Genomic DNA, 15,521 nt, shown 5'->3' with positions numbered 1-15,521 from the left:
AAAAAAATCAGTCATTAAGTTGAATATCTATCTGAAGCCTTTCCGCTTTGACGTCTCATGGTCCCTTTCTCTCAGCACTCTGCCTGTCTGAGTGCACCTGGTCATAGCCGTCTGTATTTTGCCACCAATGGGTCCATCCCCAACAGCCCACCCTACCCTCCTAAACAAACACATGGATCTTTTCTGTTCAGTGGACTCAGTAATTGTCCATACTCACAGGCACAGTATGGCATTTCAGTTCACCTTGTAATGGTCAGGTCTAGGATGACCCTGATTGCACCTCTGTCCCAGCATGCATGCATTATCTCTTTGCATTTTGAGTATTCTAAATACTCCCTGCTAGCTTCTCAGAAATGCACAGAGTTGTTGCTAAGTGTGGCTCCAGATTTGCCCCATAGTTCTTTCAGGGTACAGTGTTTCTCCAGATGGATGTCTCTAGAGTTTGCGGCAGTACTTCTTAGAATGTATGTTTCCCTCTTTCTCTTTCTTTCTTTCTTTCTTTCTTTCTTTCTTTCTTTCTTTCTTTCTTTCTTTTTTTTTTTTTTGTTGGAGAAAACTGTGGCTTCTCATGCAGAAGTTCATTGGGTCATTCAGAACAGATCTGCTGAGCATCTACTATTTACCGTTTTTTGACATCAGGGCTTGGTGTAGCAAAGGGACAAAATGGTCCCCTCACTGAATTTATATTCTGGTAGCCGTGTAGTGAAAGGAGCCGTGGGCTGCGGCCCGGCTCCCGGCTAGCTTTACCGAAATAATTACACGGAAACTGTATTCATTTAAACACTACCTGGCCCATTAGTTCCAGCCTCTTATTGGCTAACTCTCACATCTTGCTTTAACCCATATTTAGTAATCTGTGTAGCACCATGAGATGGTGGCTTAAGGAGAAAGATCCTAACCTGCATCCATCTTGGGCCGAAGCTTCATGGTGTCTGCCTGACTCTGCTTTCTTTCTCCCACAATTCTGTTCTGTCTTCCCTGCCTACCTATGTTCTGACCTATCAGGCCAAGCAGCTTTCTTTATTAATTAACCAATGAAAGCAATAGATAGATAGAAGACCCTCCTACATCATAACCGGAGGAAAATGATGGCTGTACTGTATAATATTGAAAGTGTTAATGGGAGGGGGCGGGGCTGGAGAGATGGCTCAGAGGTTAAAAGCACTGGCTGTTCTTCCAGAGGTCCTGAGTTCAATTCCCAGCAACCATATGATGACTTACAAAAATCTGTAATTAGATCTGGTCTCCTCTTCTGGAATGCAGACAGAATGCTGCATACATAATAAATGAGTAAGTAAATAAATAGATAAAGATAAAGTGTTAATGGATAAGGTAGAGTGGGAAAAGAAGGATCAAGAGCATTGGAGAAGGAGGCTGTACAGAAATGTGATTGTCATTGAACAGTGGCATCCAGAGACCCAGAAGGAGGGGATGAATAAGCTGTGGGGCTATTTGGAGAGACAGTGATCCAGATGAAAGGACCAATCAGTGCAAAGGCCCTGAGGTAGGTATGGGTCTGGGGGTGTTGCTGGGACAGCAAGGAGGTCATCAGGATAAATTAACAAGAGCAATAAGAATGTTTGCATGATGCTAGGAAGGAAGCAAGAGCTATTACAAGGATGTGTCCTCTTGCCTGAGCCAATGCAAAGGTCCTGGGAAGTTTTGAACCAGGGTCAGGTGACCCAGGCCTCTGTGGCAGTGTCTGTTGAAAGTTTGGTGGAGTAGAATTAACCTGCTAGGAGGCTCCTGCAGCCAAAAGACAGTGGACTTAGGCAGGGCTGGGTCTCATGGAGGTGGACGTAGGAAGTGGGCACAGGTGGTCTTCTGTGGAAGGAGACATAGAAGGTGGATACAAGTGGTTTGCTCGAATTTAACTAGAAAAGTGAGCCAATAGGATCTACTAATAATTTGATGGGACAAAGGGATAAAAGGCATAGATTCAAGAATGACTTGACTTGAGGCAGTTCCCCATGGAAGGTGATGAAAAAGACCGCAAAAGTCAGGCTTGAGGGAGCAAACGAGGGGCTCAGCATTGGTTATATGCTTGAAATGCCTGCTGCCATCCAAGTCAGAATATATGAGTCATACTTTTTAAGGTTCAGCAGAAGACATGGGCAATTTTAGTTTGTCAAAAGGCACGTACATATGTGTGTTCGTATAATTATGCGTATGTGTGTGATTCTCTGCATAAATGCACATATACTTGTATATACTTAATTACCAGCATATATATTTAACTATATATATAGTTAAATGCTCTTTGCTGGTAAAATTTACGTTGGAAAATATCATAGATCAAAAATATCTCAATTTGGATATCCTAAATTGAAAATGTGATTAAGACATCAAGCCTACCAAACATCCCCGCCTAGTCAGCATACTGCAAATGCTTTTATGCTTTGAATAGGAAGTATTGCCCATGGGCTCATGTTTTGTCCACGTGGTACCGCATTGTGTGCCACTTCCTTTGAACATTCTAGGAACCCTAGGAAGTGGGATCTAGCAGGAGGAAGCAGGACACTGGAGGCAGGCCCTTGTGAGTAGCCACTTCCTGTGTCTCCTGTACCTTAGTGTTTCTAGACCATGGTAATTTAATCTGTTCTGCTCTTTCACATCTTACTCTCATGGTCTGAAACCAGGAGCCCAAATCAGTCACTCTTGCCTCAGGTTATCCTGTCAGATAACTTATTCATAGGTACAAAAATTCTCACAAACCTAGCCTGGGATCAGAACTCAAACTCTAAGAGGTGTACAGTGTATGTGTAATACACACCACTCCCGCACCTGTGATCAAGTGTTTTCCCAGATTCCCTTTGGACCCCCAACCTTGGGTGACACCGTAGATGGTCTTCGAGCTCACATCATCCTTCGTTTCTTAGTAGGGTGCCCTGAATCTGCCCATGGCCGCCCTCAGCACTGCCCCCATGTTTCATGTCAGCCTTGCTTCCCTGTGGACTTCTGGTCCTCAGTGGGGTTGCAGCTTGGCGTCATCAGCCCTTTCCTAGAATATAGTTATCAGAGCCATCAAGAGGCAGTGGCCTCCACCTGCTGTCCTCTCCATCCCACGACCAGGTGGCCTGGCACTCGTGGTCGGTAACTACATAGTTTGTGGAAGTAACTCGACAGATGCCTGGGTGAGGCATCAAACTGGATGGTGTCTGCTAACAAATTTAATGAGGAACGAGGAGAATTTGAAGGGTTACCTTTTTAAACTATTAAATTTGTGCCCTTTAGCTGTTTGAGATCCCATTGTTAATGCTGCTTTATTCGAGGTCTATACAGTTCTTCACAGGGGTGTCACAATAGTTTCAGTGACGATGATGCTGCGGCCTGGCCAAGCTCAAGTGTCCACCTTCTGCTTACAGATGGGGTTTTGTCTCTGCAGTTCTATTTTGTCCCAAGCCTGTTGCTAGCTGAGCCAGACGTTGCAATCCGCATGAATTCACTGTGGCACTTCCCACCGTCACATGGGCCACGGCCATGATGTTCCTAGGTGCATTTTTACAAAACCCCACACCGTTCCTTTTCAATTGATGTCCTTCAGAAATTGTGTTTGCTGAAGCCGTACTTGCTCACCATGCAGCTAAAGCACATGCACCTCTGCATACAGCGGGGATGTTCTTGCATGAACCCGTTAGGAGACGGGCTCCACGTGCAAAGGGTTCTCCTTTGTAATGGCGTATTCAGGGGTGGAGTCTTTGGGATAGCATCTATTGGAGTTTGTCATTGTGAATAAGGACCTGTTACCGCTTGTGTGCTCCTTGTGAAGGTTAAAAGCCCCACATATGTGTTCTCGTTAAGACGTAGGAACTGAGATATTCTCTTGGATGGTGTTTCTGTGTGTCCTTCACAGTAATTAAGTGCCCCCTCATGCATTGTACTTGTTTAGAATATTTTGCTTTGAGTCTTTGAGAATGCATGAAGACCTTTATATGACTGAGTAGGGGTCTTTGGAGGAATGTCAGAAATTTGGAGCTAGACCAAGTTAAGGTGACATAGGATGGGAACGTTAGAAACTTATGATTGGTTTTTAAGTGTGTAGATGTTAATACAGTGTATACAGTGTATATACAGTGTATATTTTAAGTGTGTAGATGTTGATACAGTGTATATTTAAGATGGGCTTTTAGGTATGTGATGGGGGGGGCGGGGCATTGCCAGTGTCTTTGCAGCAAGGCTTCCCTAAGAGCTTGGTTACTATGAGGTAAACAAAAGGAGAGGTCCACAGGGTTATTGTTCTTTTTGGTGGTGTGGGCTGGAGGGTGCAAGGTATCTGTGGGCTCCATTAAAAAAAAAAAAACAAGTAGTCAATGGCAACCTCGTCTGTGTCACCCTTGTGTCTCCAGGCCTAGCGTAGCAGCTTAAACAGTGGCATATAGTCATTTGCAGATTGAACAAACCAACAGCCTTTAGATTCATAGAAAACATTGGGGCTCATCACAAACCCTTTCTGAGATATGTGGGACTGTGGAACCCTTTCCTTGAGGAACATCATAATGGACTTGGAACACCAGAATACCCTCCGGGAAAGTCCAGCTAGGAATCAGAGAGTGAACGCTAATGTTTGAAATTTGAATTGATTGCCAAGTGGAAGAGTCAAGCAAGTGTATATGGGTCCTGGCATGGGAGGGATGCAGGGAGTGAGGCTGGAGGATGCATGCTCAAGTCAGCTGGGGTGGGTGGCTTGACTCTTGGGACCCTTGGTTAGATGATCTAGAGCAAATAAGTATGATGATACCTCTGTCTTGTTGACTGTTAGGAAAAACGGATTGCATTTAGTCCCACTTTTGGAAATGAAAAGAAAAAATACGTACAGAAGGCTTCCACGGGTACCACTCATTATTAGTTACCATTAAAATATTGACAGGTGACGTTGGGGAGCAGCGGTGATTATGGGTTACTTCAGGTTTGATGGGATCAACTCTTCATCTTTTCAACAAATACCGAACTGCTTCTGATATGCCAGGCACAGTTAGTCCTACAGTTAGTGGGGAGCCCAGTTAAGGCCCTTTCCCCTAGACTTGGAGCCTGTGTATAGTATAATGCTTTTACTATCACACAGCCTTCTAGAAGATAACCTAAGTTTAATTGTACACAACTCAAAGTTAATTGTTCTTAGGTCATTATATTCGCACTCTACCCCAAAGGAGTGCTTTTCCTTTCAGAATTCGGTCTGTTCTTAAACACCAGACAACCGAAGGAGGATTGAACATGAAATAAACAGGGAGCACATGGAGGCTGAGCATTCAAGAGGCGGACACAAGATGAGTAGGAACTGTTCTGAGGGCCTGGACTCCATAGCAAGATGGTGTCTCAAACAAATAAGCAAACAAAAAACAAAATCTCAAAGGGCCACTCCTTTTCTTCTGACTCCTAGAATGACTGGACGTAGCCCATAAGGAATACACAGCACTCAATAAAATGTGGGTTCCAGATAAAGAATTGTTGGTTTTTTGGTTTGTTTGTCTTGTTTTTGTTGTTGGTATAACTATACCCCTACAGTCCCATGTGCAGAAGAAAAACAATCTCTTGCCACCAGCCGGTGTCTGGAGGCTGCTTTTAAGCAGGACATATTCTACCCCAGGTGGAAGAGAAACCCTTGCTTCTATTTGAAATGATTTATAACTCTTCCCTCCCGATCATCAAGTGCTTCCAAATTAAAAGCCATTAATTAAGGCCTTATGCAGATACAAGAGATACGCAAGGAGGGTTCTGTCCGCTCCAAGTCCCCCCCTCCAGGTGAGAGCTTTTCAAATTACGTGGACCGCTGGAGCTACCTGCTTGACTAAACGCAGCGGCTCGGCCGCGTGCAGCTCCTCAGAGCTGTGCGGGTGCCAGTGTTGTTACTGATTTTTCTCATTCCTCCAGGGCAAATACTAATTAATGGATACAATTCACAGCTGATTAGCTGTAGTTTCTTCAGTAATTACATTCGCATACTAACTGTTCTGAAGAGGATTTCTAACCCAGTTCTTATTTCACTCTGAGCTTAATTTGTTTTTTGGGTTTTTTTTTTTTTTTTGAATTGTTTAGGCCTTTAGTTTAATGGCCATTTTATTTTCCTTTGTTGTTCTAGGTGCTATTAGATAATAAGTGAGTTTAATCTTAAAAAAAATACTCTCTGATAATGAGCTCTTCGCCTTAAATGGATTTCTAATTCCTCAACAAAGCCTACATTTAAATAATGTTAAAGTTGTGATACTGGCTGCCAGGCAGTTTGCGGGTGGGGCAGGGCAGGATTGGAACATGAAGTATATAGATTAAGATATGGGTCATATTTGATTATAGGCCTGAACATTTCATGAAAAAAATTGTGCATCAGAAGCCTGTGGGGTTTTGTTCTGACGTATTTTTAACACATGGAAAATGGAGAAATGTATGTGTGCATGCATGCATGTGTGTGTGTGTGTGTGTGTGTGTGTGTATGTATGCGTGTATGCGAACCTCTGCACCCTTGCGTACGTTTTGAAATCACATGCCTTCAGACAAGCCAGATAAAGGTCTTCTTTAAGGGCTAATGAGTACACCTTTCAGAAATGCTTAAAGACATCCACCCGGATGAGCAGGAGGACTGGAGGAGAGTCTGTCTGGTAGCTCATTGTGTGTGTTGAAGTGTTGGGTGGTGGTTGACGCTGCCTCTGTAAACCTTAGCAACACTCTGGAGTCATTAGTGTTTTTCCTGTAAGTCTTGTTTTGTTCCTGGGTCCCTGACACATGACATGTACCATGTCAGTCCTGCTTCCTGTGGGCTCAGAGTTGGAGAGAGCCTCTCTGAAATAAGTGGTACTGAGGGGAGGGTGACGTGGGTTCTCCATATCTGCTTATCTATTTTCTCCTTTAATCAACCTACATATGTATCTGAGTATCTATGTACATATTTCTAACCCTGTCCTTCCGTTCACCCATCCAACCATCCATTCATTCAACCATCCATTGATCCACCTACTTAATCTCTTGGGGAAATTATACTTTTTACTGTACTGTAACTGCTAGCTTTAATATATATTAGAAAATAACTATATACATTTATCCCCTTGGAGACCACACCTGTGCTTCTTTTGATGCACTAAATGAAATTAATTGAATACTTGATACAAGGACATTCTCTTACCATTTAAACATCATGAAAAGAACACAAGTCCAGATAATTATGCCCACAGAGCCTTCCCATATTGCCAGACAGATAGCAGAATGTTGAAAGTAATGAAATGTGCCTACCTAGACCATTTGAACCTAAAAATACATTTCTGCCCAAATCCAAGTTTTACATTTTGGTAACGGGTCCCTGGAAGTAAAGAGCTTATGTCTGAAATGCTGATACAGTCTTATTTGTGATGATATGAACGGGCCATTGTGTTAGGGAATGAAATAAAAATGGCTGCATTCATCGCATCCTGCTTATTTTCTAAACCTCTTTACACTTAATGTTACAAGGAGAGATCAAATGGCACGGCTTTCAGTCGCTCTGATAGAGCTAGGTAGGACGCTAAGCTCCGCTGGGAGATTTTAGAAATAGTCTTTCGTCGTATTTATTTATATTAATACCACACCCCACTCACCAGCACATAGAATTTGAGTCCTAGAAATTGAATTGTATTCCCTTTAATTCACATTTTCAGCCTGCCCATACTTGTGACACCTGTTTTTGAAAAGTAAGATAGAAAACTCCAACTTCCTTTAAAACATGGCCCAGTGGTTTTCTTGGGAACACCTTGGCTCCCCAATCTCTGACAAATGCCAGTTTAATAAATGGCACACTAGTGACCAGACAGCCACATGTTTCTAATTGTCTCCCTTCACTATCAGTCATGGGGAGAAATGCAACTATTTTCTAGAATTATCGACAGCAGAGCTCCGTGCTCTAGTGGCGTCAGGAGCTGGTTGACAGTAGGTACAGCTTCACATTCCTAGTTTGGCCCATGAGCCCCATTATCCCGGCCTTCTTTCCAAATCACTTCTGAGTATTACATAAACAACTACAGGTTCTACTTCGCTCCCCATTAACATAAATCAATTTTTTTTTCAGTTTGGAAATAATAACTACATGAACATGGCTGAAGCAAACAATGCCTTCTTTGCTGCCAGCGAGGTAGGTGTCTGTCTTACCGTGTCTGTCCATGTTTTATGTGTTGTGTAGATAATTTAATAGGCTTGAAGGGAAAAGCATGGTATCAGATTTCTCTCTCTCCTCTCCTGTGGCACAGGGTAACAACTTTGGAGGAAAATGAGAAAAGCCAATTGGAAAAGAAAATAACCCAGCCAGGCTTTATAGCTATCCACAGGCTGTGGTTAACATTTGGAGCATAAGAGAATCTCTTGATGGAATAAAAGACATGCCCGAGCAGTAATAAATATGTAATAGACAGTGTGCGCATGCACGCTCACACATGCGCATGCAGACAGACAGACAGACAGACACACACACACACACCTACTTACCTACCTTCCTGACTGTCTAAGCAGAGAACTTAAGTTTGGAGACTTTAATAGAAAGTATTTTGCTTCCTAGCTTTCTAAGGATAGCTTCCTGAGTCTCGTGGCTCAGGGAGGTGTGGCAGACAGTGTTAGGTTTCCAGAGTGATGTGCAATGAGTATTTTATTGTTAGAGCCCCATCACCTACCACAATGCTCAAATAGTAGATGTACAACTAGAGACGATTTAGTGTCTGAATCTATGGATAGACATGGTCAGCCTGTGATTGTCACTGGGTGTAGCTGGGGTTCTGGGTGATGGGCTCTCCACACAGTGCCCTTTCAACTCCTGCTCTGTGCTGGTCTGTGGAGATCCATGGGATAAGTATTGTCTTAACTGCTGTTCCTACTATTTCCTTACCAGTGACCTCCCACCTTTGTGTGGTCTCATTGGCATACCTTCCAAAAACAAAAACAACCCACCTCAAGGTACTTGATTAGATCAGGAAAAACGCTTTCCTAAAAGGGTAGATTGTGTGAGATTGAACATTTTCAAACAAGAACTAACAGAAGGATGAAATGGATCCAAATGGAACAGTTCCTCTGCGGCTCGGGCAATAAAAAGTCTTCATCTTCCAAATACATTCAGATATTGGAGAGTGAACTAGCTTGACCCCAGAGACCGAAAATAATAATGGCTTTGCAAATGATCTTGGTACAGGGGAGCAAGTGATATGAGAGAAATTAATGTCTAAAAATTCTGAGCGGAAGTGGAGACTCGAAAAGTAAGGGTCTTTGTCAATTAATCATTTTCCGATGGCCATCATCTCTCCAGCCAGAAGAGAGCTTAGATACAGGAATACGGTTTGGCACTGGCTGCTGTGCTGTTTGGGATAATGAACACAAACCCCATCTGTAAGGACAACATGATGTTTCATTCTGGGGGATTTTTTTCTCCCCTCTACATTTGAATCAAACATTGATGAAAGCTGTGCCGCTAGCAGCTGTTCAGAAACAATTTAATTCCAGCTGTGATAATTCACCGTGTCAGACGTCGGCTGTTATGTGTTGATACAACAGTTCTCCAGATTTGCATTCTTATCAAAAGGAACAAATGTTTTGAACATTTCAGTACAGATGGTATTTAAACATGCACATACTACTTTAACATGTTCCAGGTAAACACTGGAAAGTCAATATCTGTCGAAATTGATCACATAAATGCTAAATGATTAATTTGATCGAAAGGCCATGTCTTTTCATTGTTGATGGGAATTTGTGGTGACTTGTATTCTTTCAGAAAACAACGTTTGGGATTTGCAGTACTTAATATTAAATTTGACGTTTATCTCTCCTTTCTCCGTGGAAGACTTCATATGTAATATTTTACCTCTCTTTAAACGCAGTTAAGATTTTAGCATCTCCTTGGTTACATATTACAATGTTATTTCATTACATTGTTTTATTAGGTCAATGTAGACATATATAGCTTCTAACTTAAAATTAATGTGTCTTTAAAAAGGATTATGCCACGGGGAGATATTATATATAACATGTCTCTCTATATTCCTTAGCAAAAATAAAAATTGAAAACCTCTTTAATTTTGAGTGCCTAGCCTGAGGTATGCTTTCTATTGGAGTTTAAGATCTTGTGTAACGGCTTCACGGTGCAACTTTCCGTGATCAAAAAAATAAAGCAGAGTAAATGCTAATGCGCCCCGTGATAGTGTTCATCTGATTTCCCAATCACTACATTCAAAGTAAATTTATCTGTATTCTTTTAAACATTTTAATGAGTGTGAACTAATTCTGGAGGACTTTAGCTTGGCATGCTATAAAGCCTCAATAGTGCCTGAAACCAGTTTCCTTCATGTGGGCAGTGTCCTGCAAATAACACTGCAGGGACCAGGGTGCTCTAGGTTTGAAATTCACACATTAGCGCCATGTTTTCTCTCTGTGTCGTGATTACTCTGACCATTTTTAAAGTACTTTAAATATTTATTGAAATAATATTTCAAGTGTTAATTACAGTGGTAATGAAAACAGCCAAATGCCACATATCAAGAATGAGTGTTTATCCGTATTGTTAATGTGATATGTTAGATTTCATTAAGCAGTAATGGAGTAGCAAATGAGTCACAAATTACAGTTGCATCTGTTACTAGACCACATTAGTGCCAAAATAACAGTGAACGCAGCCATAGGGTTACGTTCATTAGCCAACCGCGTTTGTGGCCAATTCATCCCTTTGTTGCTAAGAACGCAGGGTATCACAGTAAGAGGCTGACATTGCGGGGGGGGGGGGGGGAATCCTTGCAAGAATGCCCATGTCAGAGTATCAAATGCTTCATTCTCGCTCTAAAATGCTTTATGAGGTTGCAGTGGTTTTGCGTTTATTGAGTCTACCAAGGTCCTCAAGGTGGCCACTTGCCCTGCTATCAAGTCCTTTGGTTCATGAACTCTTTCCTTTGGTGAGGTGCAAAAAATGCTTCTGTTTGAACCCCACCCCTATGTGGACCTTGCTTCTCTGTCCCTTTCAGGTAGTAGTTATTCTATAGCATCGTAATTAAGAGTTTGAAGAATGATGATTTCAGCTCTTAATTAGCTCTCTTTATCAATAATAGCAGAGTCCGATTACCCCATGCCAGTTCAGTCTTTCAAATACTATTAATAATAAATGAACTGCATCTGTGACCCTCTTAGCTAGGAATAATAAAAAAAAAAAGATATCTGAACATCCCCCCAAATCCCATACCTCACCAAAATGTAGGTGTATATACGTATATATAGTTATAATAATCCTGGATCTTTGTTCTCTTCCCTCCCCACATGAACTACATGGTACAAGAAAGATGTTTCACGTAGTTGGAATGCAAGGCAGCCCTGATAATTCTCCAAAGACCCCACTTTAAAACACAGCCTGTATGAACGTCAGTACCGTTCATTAAAAACAACACGCTAAGATTTCATAGGTTCTAAAACATAGCATTATCTAACTAAGTGACTAGACAGAGCCCATATGATTAGTGTAGCTCTGTCAGTATGGCTTTGCACTCTCCGGGTAGTCTTTAGAAGCTGCAGCCTGGTAGATGGTGTTCCTATAAATGCATATGGAAATGTTCATGCAAAAGGACACCATTCTCCTTATAGTTTCAATAAAAGCACCGGCATCTTTTAATATGAGCCACAATAGTCCTGACAGAAACCGTTGCATGAGACAATAACAATCTCCATACAGGCATTTATTCCACTTGGGAATACGCCAATAAAGAAAAATTTAAAAGCCAAACCACAAATTTAATATTACTTGTTTTATAGGTTGTGGCAGAAAGTAAACACGTGTACCATTCACTTCTGGGTTAATGTTGTGTGTGCGTGCGTGCCACAAAATCGCCGGCGTTTTATGAAGCATGTGGATCGCGTAAGCGATTTGAGCTGTTTCGCTAACATATCAATAAAGTGGCAATTTGTTATATAGCCAAATCTAATGTCGCCGATGCTCCAGCTAACAACAAAGACAGATGTTGCTAATTAAGTACGCATTAAAAAACTGTTAATACTGATACTCCATTAAAACCATATGATAATGAGACTTAAATCTTTAATCAGAATGATCAGCAAAACTTTATATATGGAAATCTGTGTTTAAAATGTTTTCATCTGAGAAATAAATATTTGGCCTAGATATGTAATGTTTTCACGGTAAGTCTCTCTTCGTCTCTCTAAGGAGGGATAAAACACAGGAACCGCATGTGAGGGTGTCTGCATTTTGTTTCCTTTTAGCAGACATTCCACACACCAAGCCTTGGGGATGAAGAGTTTGAAATTCCACCAATCACGCCTCCTCCGGAGTCGGACCCCACCCTGGGCATGCCTGACGTACTGCTACCCTTTCAGGCTCTCAGCGATCCGTTGCCTTCCCAGGGAAATGAGTTCACACCCCAGTTTCCCCCACAAAGCCTGGATCTTCCTTCCATTACCATCTCAAGAAATCTGGTGGAGCAAGATGGCGTCCTGCATAGCAATGGGCTGCAGATGGTAAGCAAGCCACCTGTTACCTGTGACTGCTCTTTATCGCGTGTCCTCACGCGGTGAGGACCTGAGGGGCTGTGTTCACAAATAATGCCGGTCTGATGATGGGCACTTGGATTATACTCTGATTACCCTTTAGACATAGGTAGTACTAGGTTACTGTCTTCTGGTATTGGGTGATTGACAGCCATAGACGATGGCCAAGAAGAGTCATCCCATAGGAAATGAACTTTAGGGAGGCTGCTCACTGCTTTTTGAAGCTAGCTGGTCTTCTCCTGCCTTTGTTTCAATAGGAAGGTGAGCTGGTAGTGAGAGTTTACTCAGGCGAGCCTTTAAATGTGCAAGCCTGTCTTACGTGCCCAGGGTTTTTGAACTTGAGTTAAAGCATAATGTGTATGATACATAGTTTGTTCTCCTCTTGAATCAAACACCAAACTGTGATACAGAAGACAGGGGAAAGGCTGCTTGTAACCAGCAGAGGAAAATACGGCCTGAGTTACTGTGTGAAAGATACCTAATTGTGTTATTCATTGTCACAAACATCGAATAAGACACTCCAGAGAGCAAAGATTACTAATGCGATAATTTTATTTCTATTTTTCTTAGTGTGCAATTATAGTCAGCAATCACCGGAGTAAATCTGCTTAAGTATTTTACACTCTTCTGCTGGGATTGTGTCTTTGTATTTCAGCACAGTTCATAGTGCATTTGTGCCTGTGGAGGTAAGGTACTAACCAGGCATCTTAAAACAAGATTAATAGTGTATAGGGCCCTTTCTTTAAAACCCTGATAAAACGAGACAGATGTGTTGGTATAACAAAAACAAATCCTACTGCTTGTTTACATATTTCTCTGTGCTGTAGTGATGTTTATTGGTTTCATTTTTAATTCCCCAGATAACAGCGTATGATTGCAAAATATGTAGTGGATTAACAGTGCAAAGATTCAGTGTGCTTTCTGAAATGTAAGATTACTTTCCCAAATAGGATTTCGGCAATATAATTTTCTTTGCCTGTGATCTTTTGTGTTTGAGCTAAACCGAAGGTTTTCATTTTTACTTTTTTTTTTTTTTGGTGAGGGAAGAAGGCAGTGAGCGGGCAGGAAATAGTCATTAAGTATTCATAAATGTTCCCTGACATCACAGATAATTGTTTCCTGTGGACTTTCTTACATTTTTGTCCCTTTGATACAGAATGGAGGGTTCTATCTTCCTCTACAGTCTAGCTTGTAATGTACTTGGAAAATAATAAAGATAAAAAGGGTGTTTAGTCACCAAGGGGGTTTACTGTGGCTGGCCATAGTCAGAGATGCTCAGCCAGGCTCATTCAAGTTGCAGAAATACTTAAAAGACCATATAATATATGCTAAAATGTGTACTTTATTAAATTGGTAAATATTTATTAGTAATATAAGAATCTGCCTTTAAATTAAACATCTGATGAATTACCTTGCCTCAGAGCTGTAAAACTTGTTATTGCTGCTATAAAAAAGTGTAAAGGAGGCATTTTGACTATGAAATTTCATTTCATGGTCAATTGAATTTACTATATTGGAAAGAACTAAAGATGGAATCATAAAATAATTATGATATTCACATACACTTAAAGACAATGCTTTCCCAGGCTGCCGCTGGAATCAAGGACTCAATTTTTAATGCTTTCTTTGTATGTATGGCTAATCATTAAAGCAGTTCAATTATTCCATTGATTTTTTTTTTAAGTATTGGTACTTTAAGTACAGGCTCTTGTGTTTACATGGACCTCATCACGGCCATGGGTACTGGTTTGAAGTTCCGCTCAACCCGAATGCTATTTATTTTGGCTTGAAGCAAACTAATCTTGTTGGAAATTCTAGTAGAATTTCACCTTGAAAAATGTCATGGGATTTTAAATCACAAATGTTGGGAAAAATAAAATGTACCAGGACAGAATTATGATGAATACAATGTGTCATAGACTTTGTTCTGTAGACTCCTGGCATGTTCACCTGTAAACTTGAATTCAGAATCGCCAGAGGCATGGTTAAAAATAGGTTATGTCAAGGTTCTTCTCTATCTCCCTCTGGGTACCGAGTTGCTGGCTACATCATAATACTCTACAGAAACCTCCTCGGAGATTTCCAGTAGGAAGGTCAACACAGAAATAATAAATAATACTGTATATATACACCCAGCATCCTAGTGCACGTGGGATAGTCCATACCTTATGCAAGTAACATGTTTTATTATCCAAAAGAATATGGCTGTCTGTGCGGGATTGCTATGGTGAATTAAGTCTATCATATAAGAAGAAAAGCCAGTTTGTTTATGTCACATCGCACCAGCTTTTCCTCAGAGCTCCATCGCCTTTGCTTTAAAAGGGAGACTGACAGTTTGTCACCGGGCTGATCAGCGGCGTTATTGCTGGCAGCAAGCACAACACGGTTCTCTTCCTAAAATTTGTGCCATTATATTTAAAAACAGAAAGCAGGAGCGAAGAGGAAGAGAGTAAGGAGAATGCAGTGATTAGCATTCCCATTTCAGAGTATGCAAATCCCCCTCTGCTATTCAAAAGAGAACTGCTGAAAAACCGAAGGTCCCTGCATTTGGAGCTTCAAAGGAGAACCTTGATTTGCTTGTAGGGGGCACGGAGGTTTTAAAACAGGATGTGGTTGGGCAGATCGAAAGCAACAGTAGATTTTACTTAAAAATTTGTTACCTTTAAGCATTATTGTCAGTTTGGCTGATCATCTGGAAGTTATTTTAATCTACAAAAGATTGCAGTTCTGAAAACCGACAATGAAGCTCCAAAGGTTTTCTCTTTTTTTTTTTTCTGTAACACCTCTCCATAATCTGCCCAGCCTGCTGAGTAGCACCGACATCAGTAGTACATCAATTTCAGAAAGTGGATTATTTTTACTAGACAGCTATTGTGACATATTGGGTCAGTCATAAATGAAAGATATTCATGCAAGCATGCAATACTTGTAATGAAGTCTCACTCTGACCTTCTGTATGATTGATTCTGTAATTTAGTTTTCTCAGGCAGTGCCTGAAATGAAATGAAATCATGTTGAACAAGTTTTGAATACCCACAGTG

The 15,521-nt window shown here is 41.2% G+C and overlaps 1 protein-coding gene across 3 annotated transcripts in view; it reads left to right on the top strand.

Moving 5' to 3' along the window:
* Tox3 (TOX high mobility group box family member 3) overlaps positions 1-15,521 on the top strand; it is a 107,594-nt gene that overhangs the window by 71,572 nt on the left and 20,501 nt on the right. For 2 of the 3 annotated variants that reach the window (XM_075976844.1, XM_075976842.1), the window contains exons 2-3: positions 8,027-8,089; positions 12,196-12,450. In XM_075976844.1, the coding sequence (XP_075832959.1) occupies positions 8,045-8,089; positions 12,196-12,450 (300 nt within the window). In that variant the 5' untranslated portion in view covers positions 8,027-8,044. The remainder of the gene's footprint in view (positions 1-8,026; positions 8,090-12,195; positions 12,451-15,521) is intronic. The other variant, XM_075976843.1, reaches the window with a different exon arrangement.

The sequence above is a fragment of the Microtus pennsylvanicus genome, chromosome 6 (genome assembly GCF_037038515.1).
Source record: "Microtus pennsylvanicus isolate mMicPen1 chromosome 6, mMicPen1.hap1, whole genome shotgun sequence".
NCBI lineage: Eukaryota > Metazoa > Chordata > Mammalia > Rodentia > Cricetidae > Microtus > Microtus pennsylvanicus.
The sequence above is the reverse complement of the archived record's forward strand: the minus strand, read 5'-3'. Positions and strand labels throughout refer to the sequence as shown.